Genomic DNA, 22,549 nt, shown 5'->3' with positions numbered 1-22,549 from the left:
GAACGCCCATGGTCACCATTGACCTATAGAGTCCACCCGCCCCACCCCCACATACTCAACGCCATCCAACCTCTGAAAGAGTACTGTACATGATACCCAAGAGTTGTACACCTACACCCCAAAGAGCCCTCATTTCGAGTGAAAGTCCCATCACTTCCCTTGTCCAAATATATACAACATTGGCTCCTTTAGCCCATACACCCGCACGCAGTGAAACAAAAAAAGAAGAAAATACAGTCAGTCATGAGGTCACATCGGCACATGGCCATTTCTCAGTTCTGCCACAGTCCTTCTGCCTTCGCAAACTCCTCCGCTGCTTCCGCCGTTCCAAAATAAAAGTCCCTGAACTTGTAAGTCCCCCTCAGCTTCACTGGATATACAATGCCGCACTGCACCTTGCTAATGTACAGTGCCCTCTTCACCCGGTTGAAGGCAGCCCGCCTCCTCACCAGCTCCACCGTAAAGTCCTGGTATAGACGTATACCAGCTCCAGCCCACTGCACCACCCGTTTCTGCTTGGCCCAGCTCAGGACCTTCTCCTTCACACTGTACCTACGGAAGCACAGAGTCACTACCCTTGGCGGCTCACTCGCCATTGGTACAGGCCTCCACGACTGATGAGCCCGATCCAGTTCATATCGGGAGGGATCCTCCCCCTCCCCCAATAGTTTCGGCAGCATCGCGGCAAAATACTCAATCGGCCTCGGTCCTTCAACTCCTTCGGGCAGCCCCACAATCCTCAAATTCTGTCGCCTGGATCTGTTTTCCAGGTCTTCCATTTTTTTCTCGCAGATCCTTGTTAATGTCCATCACCTTCCGCATCTCCTTCCCCCATCGAGGCAAGTTGATCACCGTGCTGCAATAACGTCTCCTCCACTTTCTTCAGTGCCTCCCCTTGCTCTCGCATCTCCGCCACTGCGCTTGCCTCCGCCGTTATCACCGGGGAAATCGCCTCCTCCACCAGCGCACTCCAAACCTCTCATCTCCTTCCTCATTGTCTCCATGTATCTTGTAAACTGCCTTTCGAATTCCGCAGCCATCACCGTAGTTATTTCTTCAGCCGTAAGCAATGCGGCCTCCCCTGGTGCTCCAGCCTCCATTTTCCTTGGTGACCCCGCGGTGACCTTTCCACTCCCCGACGGACCTTCAGCTGTTTTCTTTACGGACGATGTTTTGCTCACCCTCGACATTTTTCTTCACTGTTTCTGCCTGCTTTTGCCGCCTCCGTGGACCCTGGGACCGGGCTTAAAGTCCCGACAATGCCGTTCCCAAACGGGAGCCCTCCATTGTGCGGCCACCTCCCGCCCACCGTCACCGGAAGTCTCGATTTCATCTTTAATAATGGACTCTTAAATTCCTACCATTGACTGAAGTCGGGCTAACCGTCCTATAATTTCCTGTCTTCTGAAATAGACCAAATTGAAGGAGGTGCACCTGAAAGTACCCAATTCATTTTTTTTCCAGTTAAGGGACAATTTAGCCAATCCACCTACCCTTTGGATTGTGGGGGCGAAACCCACGCAAACACAGGGAGAATGTGCAAACTCCACATAGCCAGTGACCCTGAGCCAGAATCGAACCTGGGACCTCGGCACCGTGCGGCAGCAATGCTAACCACCGCCAGTGCGCTGCCCTCTCCCTCCCTCCCTTCTTAAACAGTGGTGTTACATTAGCCACTTTCAAGTCCTCTGGGAGCCTTCCTGTCTCCAGTGATTCCTGAAAGATCACCCATCAATGCCTCCACAATCTCCTCAGCTATCTGTTTTAGAACCCTGGGGTGTAGTCCATCCTGTCTACTGGGAGCAGCAAATGCAATAGACCAAATTGAAGGAGGTGCACGTGCAAGAGTGTTTAGGGCCTGGGATAGTGAGCCGGGAGGAGGTAAAGGGGAAGGTGTTACACCGTCTGTGATTGCATGGAAAGGTGCTGTGGGAAGAAGATGACGCGCAGACATGGGGGGTGGGAGAGTGAGGGGAAGATGTTTGGTGGTGGAATGTTTATCACATCAGTCGACTTGAGTTTTGTTGATTACAGTGGAAGGTAGATGGTAGCTGAGTGAAACGTTCATAGGATTGAGGATGGGGAAAGATGATGATCCTGCATCTACCCTAACTTGTATTTTGCCCAGTCCTCCAATTATATTTGAATGCCATAGGAAATGTTTCTTTCTGGTTACACATCTGAGAATTCTTTTGCATTTTTGGATGATCGTAGGAGTAATTATAGTCAACACCCATACTGTCAAATTCAAAATTTACATTATTATTGCTGGCTAAGATCTAAATGAGAGGTGACTTGCTTGCTTTTGAAAACTTAATTCTCTTTTGGGAGGGATTTGGGAAGGGGAGTGATTTTGTGTACAATTTTTCTTATTGGACCAATCCAGTTGGATATGATTGCATCAATTTTTTCTTGTACAAAAGGAGACTATTCATTATTTTTTATTAACTCTCATTTAAGCACCTTCACCTCGAACCACGAGGCCAAAGGTAACCGAACCAAAGAAGCTTTTGTCTTGCAGTGCAATTGAGAGGTAATGAGAATTTCCTAATTACAGTAAAATGTCAAAACCGTATATTATTAGACAGATTTGTAAATGTTCCTCCTTTTACATAAACCTGCTTTTTAAAGACAAAAAAGTTAATCCTTTGACCACCAGCACTATCGGGTTATTGACATGGGCAAGCTCTAATATTTTTTACTCCAAACATGTTTATGCTCTAATAGTGTAAGTCCACTGGATAACAATCCAACTTTTCCCAATTTTGTTAATTTTTTTAAACTTTCATTCCCCCAAACCCATCGCCTCTACCTCAGCTTGGCAAACCTTAATAAAGTATTGTTCAATGAACAAAAAGTTGGTACGTGAGCATATTCCTCAATGGTAAATAGTGCTCCAGTCCATTATGCTTAATGGTGCCTCAAAAAGAACGAGTGAAAGCACAATATTTTGAACTCTCCCATGGGATTTTCTGTCGCCTCTTTCCACTCCACCCCTCTCAGCTTACCCTCCCATATTGCCTTCAAAGAGAACAAAACAAATTCCCAGCTCCAACCTGACATACACTTGAACATTCTTTTTTTTTTTTCCAATGCCCTTACTCAGCTTGTTTTGTCCATTCGGTTAAGAAAAGTTGGGCCTATGATGGCAAACATTGCAAATGACCCCTGCTGTATTAGTGCTTTACTTTATATATTAAAAAAAAGTAATCAAAATATCTTAATGCCCACCTTCAGCCCCTCAGCTTGGAAGCTACTCACCCACCCTCTACCTCATTTCCTCAGTGTTTGTGCTGTTGCCTTTCAAATCTCTGGCCATCTTTCCCATCACATCTTTTTTTTTTGTTTTTGTTTTGAACCTCTCCAATAGGTTCTTGATTAATAAGGGGATCAGGGGTTATGGGGATGAAACTCGTATCAGCCATGATTGAATGGCATAGCAGACCCAATGGGCTGAATGGCTTCATTCTTCTCTGTCTTATTATGTCCCTGTTGATAAAGCAGAGTGCACTGTATGCTTTGTTAACCACTTTCTCAAAGTGACCTGCAATTATTTATGCACATACATCTAGGTTCCTCTGCTCCCTCACCCACGCGTGTTATCCTTTAATTTGTATCTTCTGTCTGCATTCTTTTTACTTCTCTGCTTTAAATGTCATCTGCGCTCCCATTCCACCAACCTGTTTGTCCTTTTTTGGATCTCCTCACAGTTCAGTACATGTACACTGACAACATTCCGCTCTATCTCTGCCCAAACTCTCTTGGTAATGCATTATCTTGTCTTATCAGAATGTCTGTCTGCCATTCAGTCTTGGTTTAAAGCAATTTGCTCCAGTTAAACCTCAAACAATGTCCTCCATACCACCACCATACTTTCCATTCTCCCCTTGGGATGCTGTTTGCACTCCTAAGATCAAATGGGACACCACATTGATCTATACATGTTCCCTATGTCACAAAATCTGCCTACCTCCATCTCCAAAGTATTGTCCAGTTTTGTCTCTGCCTCAGCTCAACTATAACTATTTTCCAACCCTCCGTTTGTCATCACCATATTCCATTATTTCAGCATTCTCCCAGCCACTTTGCCATCCATCCCCTTCCGTAAACTAAGTGTAAAATGCTGACATTGCAAGTGTTGATCCACCTTTGCTGCCTTGGGGGCTGGTTTAGCACAGGGCTAAATCGCTGGCTTTGAAAGCAGACCAAGGCAGGCCAGCAGCACGGTACAATTCCCGTACCAGCCTCCCTGAACAGGTGCTGGAATGTGGCGACTAGGGGCTTTTCACAGAAACTTCATTTGAAGACTACTTGTGACAATAAGCGATTTTCATTTCATTTCCTTGTTTTTAGCATTCCTTTTTATTCTCTTGGCTTTCCCTTTCTGGTGCTATCATCTGGTCGTTCTCTGCCTCCTTATTTCTCTTCTCTTTCCCCCCCCCACCCAACCTGAGTAAACTTGAGTCGATTCTGGCCTCTTCTGTATTCACTATTGTTGCCTCCAGTTGCTAGGCCCCCATGCCTAAATCTCTTTGCGTACCCCTCCATTTTAAAGGCTTTTCTTAAAGCCAACCTTTAACACCACCTTTTGATCAGCTCTCTCAATATTTTCTTTGGAGAAGAAATGTGGTAACCAGTGTGGCTGGTTTCTAGTGGGTTCTGATAGCTTGAGTGAGGTTTTCCTAGTTTCAAACTTTATTTTCTTCCAAAAATTGGATCTTTTCTGTTTATATCTTGCTAATATCATGTTAAATCTTTTTATCAGTGGTATAGAGGCTTGTGCTCCAAACAAACCACCTACTCGAGGAATGCTGCAAACACCTAATGCTCAGAACAGACCAGCTTCCGTAACACCTGGTACAAGGCGTTTATCTGCTTTACCCACACCATTAAGTCGCCGCAGGTCGGGTATTCCAACATTCACTCCACGAACACAACCAAGACCTGGTTTGTCATCTCACCAACCTACAGCTAATCAAAACTATAGTATGTCAGCCAGTGGAGCTATTCGAGCCAGGTGAGGGGGGAAAGATCTTGTTGAGTCTAAATTAAAAAAAAAAAAAACTATAGCATAGTTGAGCCATTTTTTTTTTTTTGCTCGTCAGTAGTTGCCTTTTTTTACAGAAAGATGTTTGGGTATCTTGGTAATTCAAGAACATCTCACTCAATAGAGAGTGCATCAGTCTTGAGAACCTCAGATTTTTTTTTTTTTAAATGGATATTGATGATGACTATATTCCTTTTTTTTTTTTTTTTTGTTTGTTTTACTATCTCCTTTCCCGATGCCAGACTAATCGTGCAATTATACCAGCATGATTATTTCACCAGAGACTAAGTAGCTAGTTCTGCTGTTTTGCAATAAATTTTGGAAGAACATGTTTTTTGAAGTCTAGCTTGTTGAGCAATGCAACAAACTTTCTGAATTTAAAAAGTCTTTGAGTCATCCAAGGCTTTGGATGTCTGTAACAAACCAGCTATTGATTAAAAGCATGCTTACAGCTGTCATGAAGATTGGCGGGGGAGGGGGAGAGGGAGAGTGAATTTCAACGTGTACAGTTTGAGACATTTTCTCACCCATTGCCATTAACTATTTTTGTTTCTGTAGTGAACAGAAAACGTTGAGAAAGCTGCAGGTTCTGTGCTCATCCAGTTCCTCTGAAGAGGAAATTTCGCCACCTCTAGTTCCATGCTTCCTGGATTTCTCTCCTGATAAACCACAGACTATGTGCCAAGAAAAAGCTATAGAGCATAGATCTGAGACTCCAGTCAAGGAGGTATGAATGTACTATAGATCAAACAAAGTTAATATTGCAATTAAAGCTACTGAGGCTTGTTGAAGCATCTGAATGTAATTGTTTCAAACATTTTGCAGTGTCAATTCTTTCCTCTTCTATCAAATGTAATTACAATTTTATATCTTCAATGGGAACTGGGAGCAGCAACAATATTTGCTGAATAGAAAATAGATAAACTATTTCCTAAACTATGTGCTGTCTGTGCGGAGTCTGCACATCCTCCCCGTGTGTGCGTGGGTTTTCTCCGGGTGCTCCGGTTTCCTCCCACAGTCCAAAGATGTGCAGGTTAGGTGGATTGGCCATGATAAATTTCCCTTAGTGTCCAAAATTGCCCTCAGTGTTGGGTGGGGTTACTGGGTTATGGGGATAGGGTGTAAGTGTTGTCCTTGGGTAGGGTGCTCTTTCCAAGAGCCGGTGCAGACTCGATGGGCCGAATGGCCTCCTTCTGCACTGTAAATTCTATGATAAACACAAATGTTGACGTCAAGACCGCCAATATTGACTTGGGTGAAACATTCTAAAACATTATAGGATAAGCTTTGTATACCCATGTTGCTACCAGTGTGTCTTTTAACCTGAATGCGGTGGACGAATGACTGCAAGTCCACTTGTTTAAATCAAACAGTATTTATTCACACTCGTACAATGTTATAGTTAAACAGTCACGCCATCAGCATAAGTTCTATAAAATACTACTCCGTTCATACGAAACCTTAACTTCCGAGTGACTAGCAAGTACCAGACAGGTATTGGCCTTTATTGTGCTGAATCCTGTAGTCTTCCATGTCTGGTCCTTGGTCTGGTCTGTTTCTGGCTCTGGTCTTCCTTCTGTTGGTAGCATGATGGTCCTCCTTTTGTTGGCCAGTGAAGCTCACTGTTGTTTCATTGCTGCTGTACAGAGAGATTCCAAAGTGGTGCAGCACCTTTTAACCTGCTTGGATTTCGTGCCCTTTTGGGCAATCTCTGGGTCATTGCCAATCAACTGATCAGGATTCGATCACCCTGATCAATCCAGTCCAATCAGGGGCTGCCATGTCGATTTCGGGGTGGGCACTCCGTGGCCATGCCGGCAAGTGTTGGGGGCAGGTAGGCCCTTAGGCCCTTCTAAATAAGGAGTTTGGGTGCCGCTGTGTCTGGTAAGTGTGATTGACGGAATAGTTCCATTGTTCCTGGGATGCCAGGAGGCCATCCTGGAGATGGCTTTTTTTTCCTGTGTATTGTAATGTTTAGGCTGCAGCTTGCTCACTTGCAGCTTGCTCATCAATGTTTATTAAAACTGCAGCCTGCTTGTCCTTAAACTTGGCCAATTCTCCCAGCATCCCATGCAGGAAGTCATCTTGGATGGCCACACCTAATCAAGGACATTAGGTTAAATTTAGTTATTTTGGATGTGGACTGCCTTGTATCACATTAGTTTACATAGCTGTCTGTTCTTTGTTCATACATTTTCTGTTCTGCCCAACTAGTCCTTCCTGGTCTATATGTCAGATATACTTGAGTTGTTTCCTGAGCCACTTAGAGGGCAGTCAACCACATTTGTGTGGGGATCTCAGAGCCCAGATTGGTAGGGTTCCTTCCCAAAAGATATCAATGAGCCAGTTGGTGTGTATGGCAAGCCAACACTTCATTGTAATTTTTTTTACAAATGCTACCTTTTTTGTTTTCACTTCTCTTAGGTTATTGCTCCAGGCCTCTGATTACTAGTCTTGTATGACCATTGCACAACTGATTCATGTATTCCCTCGTTTGAATTTACGTTGCTTGAATTTGCTTGAAAATGACCTAACAAGCATATGACCTTCTGCCACCACTGAATAAATGAACTATAAACCAGTCTTTGGGAAGAGTGTTCATGTTCTTTAATTATCAAGCTCCAAGATCTGTACTTATTTTCTGATTTGTGTGTTCTCCCCCCCCCCCCCCCCCCCCCCCCCCCTTCCACACCATCCCCATTAAGTAGCAGTACATCAATTTTAAGGTTTTAAAATTGACTTAATTTTGTATTTTCCATTTTGATTAACATGGATTTAAAAATATTGGCAGCTACCTCTCTTTTGCTGTAATGGTTGATCTTTAGTTATTTACACTCTTTTTTTAATGACTGTTTCTGAATAATTTTCCACCTATTGAATAAAACCAATATTCATTGTTTTTAAAATCCATGTTTTCTTTCTGCCATAGAATCTCTTCATTGAAGTTAGTACAAAAATTAAACACATTGAAGACCGCCCACTTATTGATCTCTCAAATACCCCTGATCTAAAGAGAGTTGCATCAATGAAGGCCCCTGAACCGGTAAGTTATTTTCAGATTGGTTAGCTCATTTCAGCAAGCATGAAAAATTGCAAATTCCAGGGATATCTGAACTATGGTTCAAAAGCCCAGGACCCTGGAGCTATGAGGCAGCAGTGCTAACCGCTTGGTTTCATGGACTAGAAACTTGAATTATCTTTTTTTTAAAAAAATAATATTTTATTGAAAATTTTTGGTCAACCAACACAGTACATTGTGCATCCTTTACACAACATTATAACAATACAGATAATAATGACCTTTTTTATTTAAATAAGAACAAAAGAAAACAACAACAAATAAATAAATATTAAATAACAAAAAATAAAAACTAGCCCTAATTGGCAACTGCCTTGTCTCAGGCCACACCCCCACCCCCCCACCCCCCACACCCCAAGTCCTGGGCTGCTGCTGCTGCCTTCTTTGTTCTCCCCTATCTATCTTTCCGCAAGATATTCGACGAACGGTTGCCACCGCCTAGTAAACCCTTGAGCCGACCCCCTTAGGACGAACTTAATCCGCTCTAACTTTATGAACCCCGCCATATCATTTATCCAGGTCTCCACCCCCGGGGGCTTGGCTTCTTTCCACATTAGCAATATTCTGCGCCGGGCTACTAGGGACGCAAAGGCCAAAACATCGGCCTCTTTCGCCTCCTGCACTCTCGGCTCTTGTGCAACCCCAAATATAGCCAACCCCCAGCTTGGTTCGACCCGGACTCCTACTACTTTCGAAAGCACCTTTGTCACCCCCATCCAAAACCCCTGTAGTGCCGGGCATGACCAAAACATATGGGTATGATTCGCTGGGCTTCTCGAGCACCTCGCACACCTATCCTCCACCCCAAAAAATTTACTGAGCCGTGTTCCAGTCATATGTGCCCTGTGTAATACCTTAAACTGAATCAGGCTTAGCCTGGCGCACGAGGACGACGAGTTTACCCTGTTTAGGGCATCTGCCCACATCCCCTCCTCAATCTCCTCCCCTAGCTCTTCTTCCCATTTCCCTTTTAGTTCGTCCATCATAGTCTCCCCTTCGTCTCTCATTTCCCTATATATATATCCGACACCTTACCGTCCCCCACCCATTTCTTTGAGATGACTCTGTCCTGCACCTCTTGTGTCGGGAGCTGCGGGAATTCCCTCACCTGCTGCCTCGCAAAAGCCCTCAATTGCATATACCTGAATGCATTCCCTTGGGGCAACCCATATTTCTCGGTCAGCGCTCCCAGACTCGCAAACTTCCCATCCACAAATAGATCTTTCAATTGCGTTATACCTGCTCTTTGCCACATTCCATATCCCCCATCCATTCCCCCCGGGGCAAACCTATGGTTGTTTCTTATCGGGGACCCCCCCAGTGCTCCGGTCTTTCCCCTATGTCGTCTCCACTGTCCCCAAATCTTCAGTGTAGCTACCACCACCGGACTCGTGGTATAGTTCCTTGGTGAGAACGGCAATGGGGCTGTCACCATAGCCTGCAGGCTGGTCCCCCTACAGGACGCCCTCTCTAATCTCTTCCACGCCGCTCCTTCCTCCTCTCTCATCCACTTACTCACCATTGAAATATTAGCGGCCCAATAATACTCACTTAGGCTCAGTAGTGCCAGCCCCCCCCTATCCCTACTACGCTGTAAGAATCCCTTCCTCACTCTCGGAGTCTTCCCATAATACTCTTTTCTATCCTTTTGAAAAAAGCCTTCGTGATCACCACCGGGAGACACTGAAACACAAAAAGGAATCTCGGGAGGACCACCATCTTAACTGCCTGCACCCTCCCTGCCATTGACAATGCTACCATGTCCCATCTCTTGAAATCTTCCTCCATCTGTTCCACCAACCGCGTCAAATTTAGCCTGTGCAATGTGCCCCAATTCTTAGCTATCTGGATCCCCAGGTAACGAAAGTCTCGTTACCTTCCTCAACGGTAGGTCTTCTATTTCTCTACTCTGCTCCCCTGGATGCACCACAAACAGCTCACTCTTTCCCATGTTCAATTTATACCCTGAAAAATCCCCAAACTCCCCAAGTATCCGCATTATTTCTGGCATCCCCTCCGCTGGATCCGCCACATATAGTAGCAGATCATCCGCATATAAAGATACCCGGTGTTCTTCTCCTCCCCTAAGTATTCCCCTCCATCCCTTGGAACCTCTCAGCGCTATCGCCAGGGGCTCAATCGCCAGTGCAAACAGTAATGGGGACAGAGGACATCCCTGCCTTGTCCCTCTATGGAGCCGAAAATATGCCGATCCCCGTCCATTCGTGACCACACTCGCCACTGGGGCCCTATACAACAGCTGCACCCATCTAACATACCCCTCTCCGAACCCAAATCTCCTCAACACCTCCCACAGATAATCCCACTCCACTCTATCAAATGCTTTCTCGGCATCCATCGCCACTACTATCTCCGTTTCACCCTCTGGTGGGGCCATCATCATTACCCCTAACAACCTCCGTATGTTCGTGTTCAGCTGTCTCCCCTTCACAAACCCAGTTTGGTCCTCATGAACCACCCCCGGGACACATTCCTCTATTCTCATTGCCATTACCTTGGCCAAGACCTTGGCATCTACATTGAGGAGGGAGATTGGTCTGTAGGACCCGCATTGTAGCGGATCCTTTTCCTTCTTTAAAAGAAGCAATATCGTTGCTTCTGACATAGTCGGGGGCAGTTGTCCCCTTTCCTTTGCCTCGTTGAAGGTCCTCGTCAGTAGCGGGGCGAGCAAGTCCAAATATTTTCTGTAAAATTCAACTGGGAATCCGTCCGGTCCCGGGGCCTTTCCCGTCTGCATGTTCCTAATTCCTTTCACCACTTCTTCTACCGTGATCTGTGCTCCCAATCCCATCCTTTCCTGCTCTTCCACCTTGGGAATTTCCAGCCGATCCAAAAACTCCATCATTCTCTCCCTCCCATCCGGGGGTTGAGCTTCATACAATTTTTTATAAAATGTCTTAAACACTTCATTCACTCTCTCCGCTCCCTGCTCCGTCTCTCCATCTTCGTCTCTCACCCCCCCTATTTCCCTCGCTGCTCCCCTTTTCCTCAATTGGTGTGCCAGCAATCTGCTCGCCTTCTCTCCATATTCATACTGTACACCCTGCGCCTTCCTCCATTGTGCCTCTGCAGTGCCTGTGGTCAGCAAGTCAAATTCCACATGCAGCCTTTGCCTTTCCCTATACAGTCCCTCCTCCGGTGCTTCCGCATACTGTCTGTCCACCCTCAAAAGTTCTTGCAACAACCGCTCCCGTTCCTTACTCTCCTGCTTCCCTTTATGTGTCCTTATTGATATCAGCTCCCCCCTAACCACCGCCTTCAACGCCTCCCAGACCACTCCCACCTGAACCTCCCCATTGTCATTGAGTTCCAAGTACTTTTCAATGCATCCCCTCACCCTTAAGCACACCCCCTCATCCGCCATTAGTCCCATATCCATTCTCCAGGGTGGACGCCCTCTTGTTTCCTCCCCTATCTCCAAGTCTACCCAGTGTGGGGCATGATCCGAAATGGCTATAGCCGTATATTCCGTTCCCCTCACCCTCGGGATCAATGCCCTACCCAACACAAAAAAGTCTATGCGTGAATAGACTTTATGGACATAGGAGAAAAACGAGAACTCCTTACTCCTAGGTCTACTGAATCTCCACGGGTCCACCCCTCCCATCTGCTCCATAAAATCCTTAAGCACCTTGGCTGCTGCCGGCCTCCTACCAGTCCTGGACTTCGACCTATCCAGCCTTGGTTCCAACACCGTGTTAAAGTCTCCCCCCATTATCAGCTTTCCGGTCTCTAGGTCTGGGATGCGTCCTAGCATTCGCCTCATAAAATTGGCATCGTCCCAATTCGGGGCATACACGTTTACCAACACCACCATCTCTCCCTGTAATTTGCCACTCACCATCACGTATCTGCCCCCGTTATCCGCCACTATAGTCTTTGCCTCGAACATTACCCGCTTCCCCACTAATATAGCCACCCCCCTGTTTTTCGCATCCAGCCCCGAATGGAACACCTGCCCTACCCATCCTTTGCGCAACCTAACCTGATCTATCAGTTTCAGGTGCGTTTCCTGTAACATGACCACATCTGCTTTAAGTTTTTTAAGGTGTGCGAATACTCGTGCCCTCTTTATCGGCCCGTTAAGCCCCCTCACGTTCCACGTGATCAGCCGAGTTGGGGGGCTTCCCACCCCCCCCCCCCCCTTGCCGGTTAGCCATCATCTTTTTCCAGCTTCTCGCCCAGTTCCCACGCGGCTGTATTTCTCCCAGACGGTGCCCCCCCCGCCCATCCTTTCCCGCACCCACTTCCCCCCTTTCCCCAGCAGCAGCAACCCAGTAATTCCCCCCCCCCCCCCCCCCCCGCTAGACCCCCCGCTAGCGTAATTACTCCCCCCATGTTGCTCCCAGAAGTCAGCAAACTCTGGCTGACCTCGGCTTCCCCCCGTGATCACGGCTCGCCCCGTGCGGCGCCCCCTCCTTCCTGCTTCTCTATTCCCGCCATAATTATCATAGCGCGGGAACCAAGCCCGCGCCTCTCCCTCGGCCCCACCTCCCATGGCCAACGCCCCATCTCCTCTCCCTCCCCACCTCCCCCCATCACCACCTGTGGGAGAAAGAAAAGTTACCATACCGCAGGATTAATCATACAATCCCTCTTCGCCCCCACTCGTCCCACCACTTTGTCCAAACGTTCATTTTCGTAGTCCAATCATTCCAATTTTTCTTCTACAATAAAAGTCCACGCTTCATCCGCCGTCTCAAAGTAGTGGTGCCTCCCTTGATATGTGACCCACAGTCTTGCCGGTTGCAGCATTCCAAACTTTATCTTTTTTTTGTGAAGTACCGCTTTGGCCCGATTAAAGCTCGCCCTCCTTCTCGCCACCTCCGCACTCCAATCTTGATAGACGCGGATCACCGCGTTCTCCCATTTACTACACCGAGTTTTCTTCGCCCATCTAAGGACCATTTCTCTATCCTTAAAACGGAGAAATCTCACCACTATGGCTCTGGGAGCTTCTCCTGCTCTCGGTCCTCGCACCATAACTCTGTATGCTCCCTCCACCTCCAACGGACCCGTCGGGGCCTCCACTCCCATTAACGAGTGCAGCATCGTGCTCACATATGCCCCGACGTCCGCCCCCTCCACACCTTCAGGAAGGCCAAGAATCCTCAAGTTGTTCCTCCTTGCGTTATTTTCCAGTGCCTCCAACCTCTCCACAGATCGTTTCTGGTGTGCCTCCTGTATCTCCGACTTCACCACCAGGCCCTGTATGTCGTTTTCATTCTCTGCTGCTTTCGCCTTCACGACCCGAAGCTCCTGCTCCTGGGTCTTTTGTTCCTCTTTCAGCCCTTCAATCGCCTGTAATATCGGGGCCAACAACTCTTTCTTCATTTCCTTTTTTATCTCCTCCACGCAGCGTTTCAAAAACTCTTGTTGTTCAGGGCCCCATATGAAACTGCCACCTTCCGACGCCATCTTGGTTTCTGCTTGCCTTCCTTGCCGTTGTTCCAAAGGATCCGCTGCAATCCAGCCACTTTCCTCTCCTTTTTCCATCCGTGTCCAGGGGGAACACCCTTCTGGTTTACCGCACGGTGTTTTCAGCCGTTAAAATTGCCGTTGGGGCTCCTATCAAGAGCCCAAAAGTCCGTTTCACAGGGAGCTGCCGAAACGTGCGACTCAGCTGGTCATCGCCGCACCCGGAAGTCTCCGAAACTTGAATTATCTTGATGGTAAATTCTAAATTAACACAACGATCTGTTATCATTAGCTGAACATATTATTTTCTCAGATCGAAACAGACCACGTCCTGAGGGGTATGACAGGGTGGGTATTGAGGCTGTTTCCTCTTGTTGGGGAATCTAGAACTAGTGGAACGAGTTGCTCATTTTACAATAGGTGAGAATTTTGAGGGTTGTGTCTCTGGAACACTTTCTCAAAAGACAGCAGGAGCAGAATGTTTTTGAGCTGGATAGGTTTTTGAGTAATAAGCAGTTGAAAGGTTACTGGGGTTAGGCAGTAACGCAAGGTTGAAGCTGCAATCCGATCAGGCCACTGTCTTTTTATAAATTTGGAGTACCCAATTATTTTTTTCTAATTTAGTTTGGTCAGTTTCCCTATCCTGCACATCTTTGGGTTGTGGCAGACACTGGGAGAATGTGCAAACTCCACACGGACAGAGCCGGGATCGAACCCGGATCCTCAGTGCTGTGAGGCAGCAATGCTAACCATTGCGCCACCGTGCTGCCCTCAGGCCATGATCTTATTGAATGGAAGAACAGGGTCAAGGGACTGAGTGGCTACTCCTCCTAATTCGTATGGCAGCAAAATTTAAGCGCAAGATTAAAGTTACACAATCAAAACATTCTTGTGGAGCAACCCCTTAAAAAAAAAACACTTGCTGAAAAATACATAAGTAAACTACTTCATGGCAATGGTTCCTATATAAATTTTAACTATAAAAATCCAATAATATTATCCCAAGCAGAATTGATGGCACTTTCATAAAGGTGTACCACATGATGATGGCACTTCTGCTCAGATATGGAAAACCAAAGGTTTGGAAAACAGACTGCTTTCTGAAAACAAACTTCTGCCTTGAAACTGGATGACTACTTCATATTTTAAAATTTTCACACCTCATCACACTGACCTAATCTTCAGGGCATTCCCCCAACTCCGCTAAACATCCTTCCTTAAGTATCTTTTTCTCTTTTCATCTGATTCCATTGTCTTAAAACGCGTCTATGAACTCAACTTCTCCAAATGTAAAAATCTTTTTTCGTAAATTGTCTCAAATGTAATATACCTTCCTGTTTACCTATGAAAAGTTGTAATGTTTCCTCATCACCTCTGAAGTTCAATTGCAGAAAAGTCAAGTCACCACTTATGTTATGCAAAGTTTAGATCCAACCGATTTTATTTATTTATAACTCTCACACACCATAAAATCTTTACCTTTTTTGTCCCCAGTCTCACAGACAAGCTGTCTCAATTAACCTCCCCCAGTTTATTTAATCATGGACACCCACACTGCATTCTTTACCTATACAGAATATCAATATAATCCCAGAATTGTTTTTAAAAACATCAACATGGTGACCTATAGCAGTGTCCAAGATTTGAGGGGCTTTGACAAAGTAGGGAGAAACCATTTCCAAACCATTGACAAAGTAGGGAGAAACCATATAGGTCAATAACTAGACCTCGTGGGTTTATAATAATTGGCAGAAGGGGAAATGAGAAACTTTCATGTTATAGGGATAAGATCTAGAATGCGCTCGCTGGGAGTGATGGAATCGAGATTCTTCAGGAATGTTCAAATGGACATGTACTTGAAGGCTATTTGTTGGATTATGGAGGGGGACTAACTTGACACCTTTCAAAGATCTGCCACAGGCATGCCAAGCTGAGCAGCTTCCTTCTGTGTCATAAAATTATATTCTGACTGTTCACTTCCAGATTTTCAACCTTTTCTAAAAGTAAAACAAAATTCTATTTCAGCTTATAGATTTCAGCTCTCCACTGATTAAGTTGAGCCCTGCAAATAAGGAAAATGTGGATGTGGACTCTCCTTTACTGAAATTTTAGAAAAGGTCCTGTCATGGCCTACAGTTAATATACATGCTATTTGTTGTATTAATTTTAATCTTCAAACTGTTTTGTTCTTCAAACTGTTATGTTCTTGTGTATTTATGTATTTAGATTACACTGTCTCTTTGGACCACAGATGATCTTAAAAATACCATAATTAAAAGAGCACTTGCCATATTTTTCCTGGTAGTGAATTTTGTTTATTGTGACTTTGTTTTTAAACTGAAAGGTTAATCAAATTAATAAAGGGGAGGGAATAAAGTGTGAATTTGTACTAGTTACCTGATGCCCATTCCTATTTGTAATGTATAGATTTTGTTTTTGAAATGTTTACGATCAAAGCTGAACCTAACCAGATGGTTACAACACTATTGTAGAAAATGGGTCCCTTTGCACTGCATTGGAAGTATATTATATATATATATATATTGAGTGTGGCTGTAGTATCTTGCTCACTTTCTCGAAGTCAAATGTTACATCTTTCAGTGTGATCCTGTAATAAAAAAACTATGGTACAACATATGCAACATTCATTGAAGTTGTATAAAATGCATTTACTTTTGTAAATAAAGGAGAAAAAAAATAAACTATACAGTACACATTAAAGTGAAGTTTTTTTTCAAACCACAATTATTCGAAGCCTTCTCAAATGTGCCAAATAAACTATTTTCTAAACTGACTTTGAAATTTATTGAAGGGAACCAATTTTTTGGAAGTTTGCGTTCTAAGTTGGCACCTGTGGGGTTGACCTTTGGATGATTTCAAATTGTAAGACTGAGTGGGACCTTGTAAATCTATTGGGTTGCAGTCTCGGGAGGAGACTGAGCAACTGGGAGTCAAGTGGTTACTGGGGCAGTCTGATTTAGAATTGACTGTTGAAGGAAATCTGAAGCTATATTCTCAAAAGAAGAAATTAATTAAACCCTCAGAAGTGAGACTTTTTGACTTGCTGTGTGGCGGAAAGTGTTGAAAGTCTTGTCTGCTATTTAATGTGGAGTTAGTGGTGTATCTGAATGAATTTCTGTTGACTCCTGTTTACCTTAATAATTCTGGATGGGGGGGGGGGGGGAAGAGTAGATGTTAATTTTTGACTTTTAGAAAAGTGAAATTTATTTTTGTTTAAAATCATGGAATCTTGTGGCTTTATTCTTATTGAGTAACTGATTTCTAATTTTGACTACTTCCTGGTCCTTAACCAGATCATAATGAAGTTTGGGGGTATTATCTGGGATCATAACATTATTGAGATTCCCCCCCTGTCTATTTAAACAGAAATCAAGGCAGGCTGTTACGTTGGTGGTTATTTTTATTGTAGCTATGTGACAACTTAAGATATCTTTGATTTTTAATGAATAATATGACACAGTTCTTCAGGACTGACATTTCCTCCAGTTATTATGACCACAACAGTCTTTCCTTTAAGATTGATCTTCTCTCCGAAAATAGCGGCAAAAGCAGCTGCTCCTGAGGGTTCCACAACCAAGCCAATCTTGTATAGCATGGAAACGGCAGCTTTTATTTCATCATCTGAAACCAATAGGATTTCCTTCACGTGTTGTTTGCAAATCTGGAATGAATTTGAACCTGTTGTAAAAGAAAATAAATTCTGAATGACTGCTAGATAAAATATTTCTCCTAGTTTTAGTTTCTGGAGTCTTCTCTCTCGTATCTTTACATTTGATTACCATATTTTTTTCCCCTTGCAATAGTTGCACTTTTTAACTACTTGCTTGTTGCAATTCTTATTTTGTAAATAATTCATCAAAAACTACAGCTGGATATTTTCTGATTCACTTACCTGCAAATGGTGGAGCAAGTCCTGTGGCAATGCTCTTTGCATCCATAAACACTGGCTTATTTTCACAAAAACTTCTGTACATGGTGCAAGCTGATGATAGAGCAACATCGTGAAAGTGGTTTCAAAATTCTTTTAACTGTTAAAATTATACTCTGCTGAGAAAGTTTGTCACCTTCTTTTGGTTCCACTCCATATATATTTGTGGTTGTGCAGCCAGATAGTTTAAAGGCAGCAGCCACTCCTGCAAGCAAACCACCACCTCCACAACAAACAGTCACCACGTCAGGATTTGGAATTTCCTCAATAATCTCCAGGCCAATGCTAAGAAAATACAAAATGACAATCTGGGTTTAGAACAGTTTGTTTTAATATTTTTGAAGTAAAATGTTTTGCACTGGGGTCTCTTTAGTGCTAGGGGCCTGGGTTTGATTCTGGTCATGGGGAGACTGCCTGGGTGGAGTTTGCATATACTCCTAGTGTCTGTGGGTTTTTTTTGCCAGGGGCTCTGGTTTCCTCCCACAGTGCAAGATTGTGTAAATTCATCATACTAAATTTCCCCCTTGGTGTCCAAAGATGTGGGGTTACAGGGATGGGACTGGGCCTGGGTAGAATGTTCTTTCGGAAGGTCAGTGCAGACTCCATGCACTAAATGTGTGCTGCAGAATGAGATGTTACTATTAGAAGAATGTTTGTTGAATGCTTATTTATAGAGGGAATTGGCAGACCTTTAGAAAGCTGGTACCAAGACATACTTGGTGAGATTAATTTCAAGTCATAGCAACAGATTTAGGCCACTCAGCCCCTCGAGTCTGCTCTATCATTCAATCATGGCTGATTCTTCTCATCCCTGTTCTCCTGCCTTCTCCCCTGACCCCCTTATTAATGAAGAACATTTCTATCTCTGTCTTAAAGGCACTCATTGATGGCTTCTGCAGCAAAGAGTTCCACAGAGTCACCACCCTCTGGCTGAAGAAATTCCTCCTGATCTGTTTTAAAGAATCGTCCCTTTAGTCTGTGGTTGAGCCCTCTGGTTCTAGTTTTTCCTACAAGTGGAAACATCCTCTACACGGCCACTCTATCCAGCCTTTGTAGTATCCTTCTAAACCTCAACGGGTACAGACCTGATCCTCATATGACAAGCTCTTCATTCCGGGGATTATTCTTATAAGCCTCCTCTGGACCCTTTCCAAGGCCACCACATCCTTCCTTAGATACAGGACCCAAAACTGCTCACAATACTCCAAATGGTATTGTTCTGTTAAATATTCATTTTCATCTATGAATAGTCAGGATTATTTCTCAACATAGCTAAGGCATACGATTCACACTTTGCAGAATGATGGAATAATTATCCTGTATGTGAGTTGTCAACTTTGGGACCACGTGTGAAGGTCAGTCCTTCTCCCAATTGAGGAAGGAGTACTAGACCCAGCATAATCAATTATTCTATGGGCGGTGAGGGAGGAGTGAATAAGACATCTTGGCCTCAGCGATGCAGCAAATTCGTGTTTTTTTCTCCCAATTTCCAGGTTGGAATTTGATTTTTACCTTCCATGGCCAGCAATCAAATCTATGTCATCAAAAGGATGCAAGAAAATCATTTTTTGATCCTTAACCAGTTGTTCCACAGTAGGCATTAATGACTTGGCTGGCATCTGCTCAACGTCTACACCATAACTCTAGGTTGTAATATAAAAATGCACAGTATTAATATTGCTGATTTATAATACACACCATAAAGAATAACTCAGCCTTAATTAGCGTGTGACACGTTCCTCGATTAATGTTATAGAAATAGCAATACTTACAAAGTATATTTTTACTCTTCAAAAGCTGAGAACCTAACAGGTTAGTAGTGCTGCATTTCATGTTGATAATTTTGAGGTAGTTTAATGACACCACTATAGTGTGCATACAAGTTCTGAATATGATGTTTGTTTAATTCAAGTTCAAATGCATGCAGACAAATCCAGGTTACCTAGAAGAACATGAAAGTGTTTTACCAATTTGTAACTCTTTTAAATACATTTGTATCCCTTTTAAAAGATGGTGGAAATAAGTGTTAATCCACCACCACATTTCATGTCATTGCATCAATTTTTGCACTTTGAAAAAGTGCAATGGAACCAGAAAGCAAGACCTAGGCTGGGATGAAGGTCTGCTCTGTGCAGCTGAAGAGCTGAGGTTTTGCTTGAGTTGGTCTCAGGAATGCCGGGAAATGGAGTCTCAGGAGCCGAGGCTGAAGCCCTGTGAGATGTGCCATTGTTGATGCTGTTTTGAGTTGGAGCGACTTTTCGAGAGTTCCAAGGTGAGATATGTGAAGATAGAGACAGGTGCGACGAGATTGGTTGACATGGTGTTACAGACATCTGTGAGCTGTTGAGAAATCCGTGGAATCTGTCTTCAGCACATCTGCTATTTATAGTGCAGTATGGTGTGTTTGTCTATCTGTTAATACACATGTACCTCATTAACCCCGAATCATAGAATTTGCAATGCAGAAGAAGGCCATTTGGCCTATCGAGTCTGCACCAGCTCTTGGAAAGAGCACCCTACTTAAGCCCACGCCTCCACCCTATCCCTACCTAATCTTTTGGACACTAAGGGGCAATTTAGCATAGCCAATCCACCTAAGCTGCACATCTTTGGACCGTGGGAAGAAACTGGAGGAAGCCCACGCAGACATGGGGAGAAAGTGCAAACTCCACACAGACAGTCACATGAGGCCGGAATTGAACTGGGACCGGAATTGGACATGGGAGGTGTGAGGCAGCAGTGCTAACCACTGTGCCATTGTGTTGCCTTAGAGTATAAGGTGTATATTGTAAATTGTTTTATCTTTCTGATCTTGCATGATGAAGTTTATTTTTGTTTATTCAATACCTTTGGAATCTTGTGGCTTCATTCTCTTAGTAAGTGTCTTGATTCTCAAACATTGTCTACTTTAATCAAAATGTTATTGGTCTCTAATCTTGGCAAACATTTGGGGTGGGTCTGGTCCAGGATCATAACATAAATTGGGGGCTTGGCCAGGTGTTTTAATCTAATGTTCTGGTACTTGCTGAGGTTGAGATTGATAAGATTTCCTAAGCGGATTTTACTATACCAATTTAAAAAGTGGAATGGTTTTGTCAATTGCTGCACCTTTTCTTGAAAGGGAAGCTCTGATCTGGAGTGATTTCTGAAAAATAATCACAGTTCTGTGGCTAGGTTAAAAACAATCAGAGACATTGGAGTTAAAATTAAAGGCTAAGAAAGCTGACATACTTGAGTTAATAGCATAGCTCCTGAAATTGGAAGAAGTTCATCCAGATGTTAATTCAATTACAGATGAAGCAGCATGAGGTAGAAAGAGAAATTAAAAAGCTCAAACTGGAAAAAGAGAGACAAATTAAGTGATTTTGAACTCCAGAGAGCGAGAAATCCGACAGCATGGAGTGGCCAGAGAAATGCTTGGGTCACTGGGTGATCTTAGATCTAACAGGGTCTTCATCCTTTCCTAAGTTCAATGAAGACTGAGTTTGGAGATATTTACGCTCACTTGAAAAGGTGGTTATAACGTTAAAGTGGCTGAAGGGATACATGAATTCTCATTTCACAAAGTGTTTTAGTCGGGAAGGCTATAGATGTATATTCTAGTCTTTTAGAAGAACAATCCTCTGGTTATGAGGGAGTTAAAACTCCAGTCAGCTTTATAGACAAGCTTATAAGTATTATCAGTTGAAATTTCAGACATAAAGGAAAGACTGAAGCATTTGTACAATTTACTAGGGGAGATAGAAATATTTTTTTACAAATGGTTTTAATCAGTGAAGGTAGCTCTTTCTCATTCTCAAAGGTTTGTTCCAATAATACGGAGAATTTCAAAACAGCATCCCGATAGCTATTGGGTCACATCTGGAAGACTTGAGGGCTTCCAAGGTACAGAAAGCACCAGCTCTGCCAGATATATTTGATATTCCTCACAGACGGCTAGGGGTTAAAAGGTTATCACAAGGTCACAAGGAAGCTGGAGAAATGGAAAATTTGGTAATGGCTAAAGTGTTTGCTTCAGATAAAAACAGGTGTGGGTTAAGTTAGCAGAAGTGCTAACTTAGAACCTATTAGTTAAGTATTATTTTTCCACTGAAATGAACCTGTACATGTTAAAATGACTTGTTGGAAGCTAAGAGGTAAATCAGTTGCAGTAGAAGGGATGTTTAAGGACTCTTCAGAAAAGACTATCATAAGAGATTTGTTAAAACTGTGGCACTGGAATAAGTGCAGCGTTCCTACAGAACCTACTAGAAAGGGGAACATGGCTCAGGATCGTCATGGAAATTTTCTTTGAACACTGCCAATGTGAAGCCGGTTGCTGAGTAATGGATGTGAGCTCATTTAACATCCTCATCATCAAAAACTTTATTTAAACTGCGTCTCTAAACATTCCAAACTATTTATCAATTTACATCAAAACACGGACGAAAGGGAACCCAGATTATAAGATCACAAGGGTGACAAGGTGGCACAGTGGTTAGCACTGTTGCCTCAGCCCCAGGGACCCGGGTTCACTTACACCCTTGAGTGATTGTTTATATGGAGTTTGCACGTTCTCTCGCTGTGTGGGTTTTCTCCAGGTGCTCTGGTTGTCTCCCACAGTCCAAAGATGTGCAGGTTAAATGAATTGGCCACGCTAAATTGCCTCTTCGTGTCCAAAGAATTGCGGGTTAACTGGGTTGACGGGGATAGGGAGTCTAGGTAGGGTACTCTTTTGGAGGGTTGGTGCAGACGCGATGGGCCAAATGGCCTCCACTGTAGGGATTCTATGGACATCAATTCCATTTGAGCCGGGGGTTACTATCTTCTAATCTGTTACTGCAAATGATCTCTATATGTTACCTCCTAGATGCTATCTTTGACACTGCAAAGTTATCTTTGGAGAACTGCAAGAGGGGAAATATGCCGTAAATGGCAAAGCTCTTCGGAATATAGAAAGTCATAGATCTGGGCGTGTAGGTCCACAGATCTTTGAAAGTGGCAACACAAGTGGACAGGGTAGTCAAGAAAGCATACGGGATGCTGGCCTTCATTC

The 22,549-nt window shown here is 43.9% G+C and overlaps 2 protein-coding genes across 10 annotated transcripts in view; one reads left to right on the top strand and one right to left on the bottom strand.

Annotated features, from left to right (window-relative positions):
• Nucleotides 1–16,286, top strand: part of gtse1 (G-2 and S-phase expressed 1) — a 43,501-nt gene extending 27,215 nt beyond the window's left edge. For 4 of the 6 annotated variants that reach the window (XM_072471487.1, XM_072471488.1, XM_072471485.1 and 1 more), the window contains exons 8-12: nt 2,461–2,533; nt 4,766–5,017; nt 5,606–5,774; nt 7,977–8,090; nt 15,591–16,286. In XM_072471487.1, the coding sequence (XP_072327588.1) occupies nt 2,461–2,533; nt 4,766–5,017; nt 5,606–5,774; nt 7,977–8,090; nt 15,591–15,677 (695 nt within the window). In that variant the 3' untranslated portion in view covers nt 15,678–16,286. The remainder of the gene's footprint in view (nt 1–2,460; nt 2,534–4,765; nt 5,018–5,605; nt 5,775–7,976; nt 8,091–15,590) is intronic. The other 2 variants (XM_072471490.1, XM_072471489.1) reach the window with 1 other exon arrangement.
• Nucleotides 16,287–16,968: 682 nt separating this feature from the next.
• Nucleotides 16,969–22,549, bottom strand: part of srr (serine racemase) — an 87,208-nt gene continuing 81,627 nt past the window's right edge. For all 4 annotated transcript variants that reach the window (XM_072471494.1, XM_072471493.1, XM_072471491.1 and 1 more), the window contains 4 exons: nt 19,027–19,157; nt 17,651–17,799; nt 17,479–17,568; nt 16,969–17,264 (listed from right to left, as the gene is read on the bottom strand). In XM_072471494.1, the coding sequence (XP_072327595.1) occupies nt 17,026–17,264; nt 17,479–17,568; nt 17,651–17,799; nt 19,027–19,157 (609 nt within the window). In that variant the 3' untranslated portion in view covers nt 16,969–17,025. The remainder of the gene's footprint in view (nt 17,265–17,478; nt 17,569–17,650; nt 17,800–19,026; nt 19,158–22,549) is intronic.

This window comes from Scyliorhinus torazame, chromosome 13 (genome assembly GCF_047496885.1).
Source record: "Scyliorhinus torazame isolate Kashiwa2021f chromosome 13, sScyTor2.1, whole genome shotgun sequence".
NCBI lineage: Eukaryota > Metazoa > Chordata > Chondrichthyes > Carcharhiniformes > Scyliorhinidae > Scyliorhinus > Scyliorhinus torazame.
Note: the sequence above shows the minus strand (reverse complement) of the source record. Positions and strands in the feature narration are given on the sequence as shown.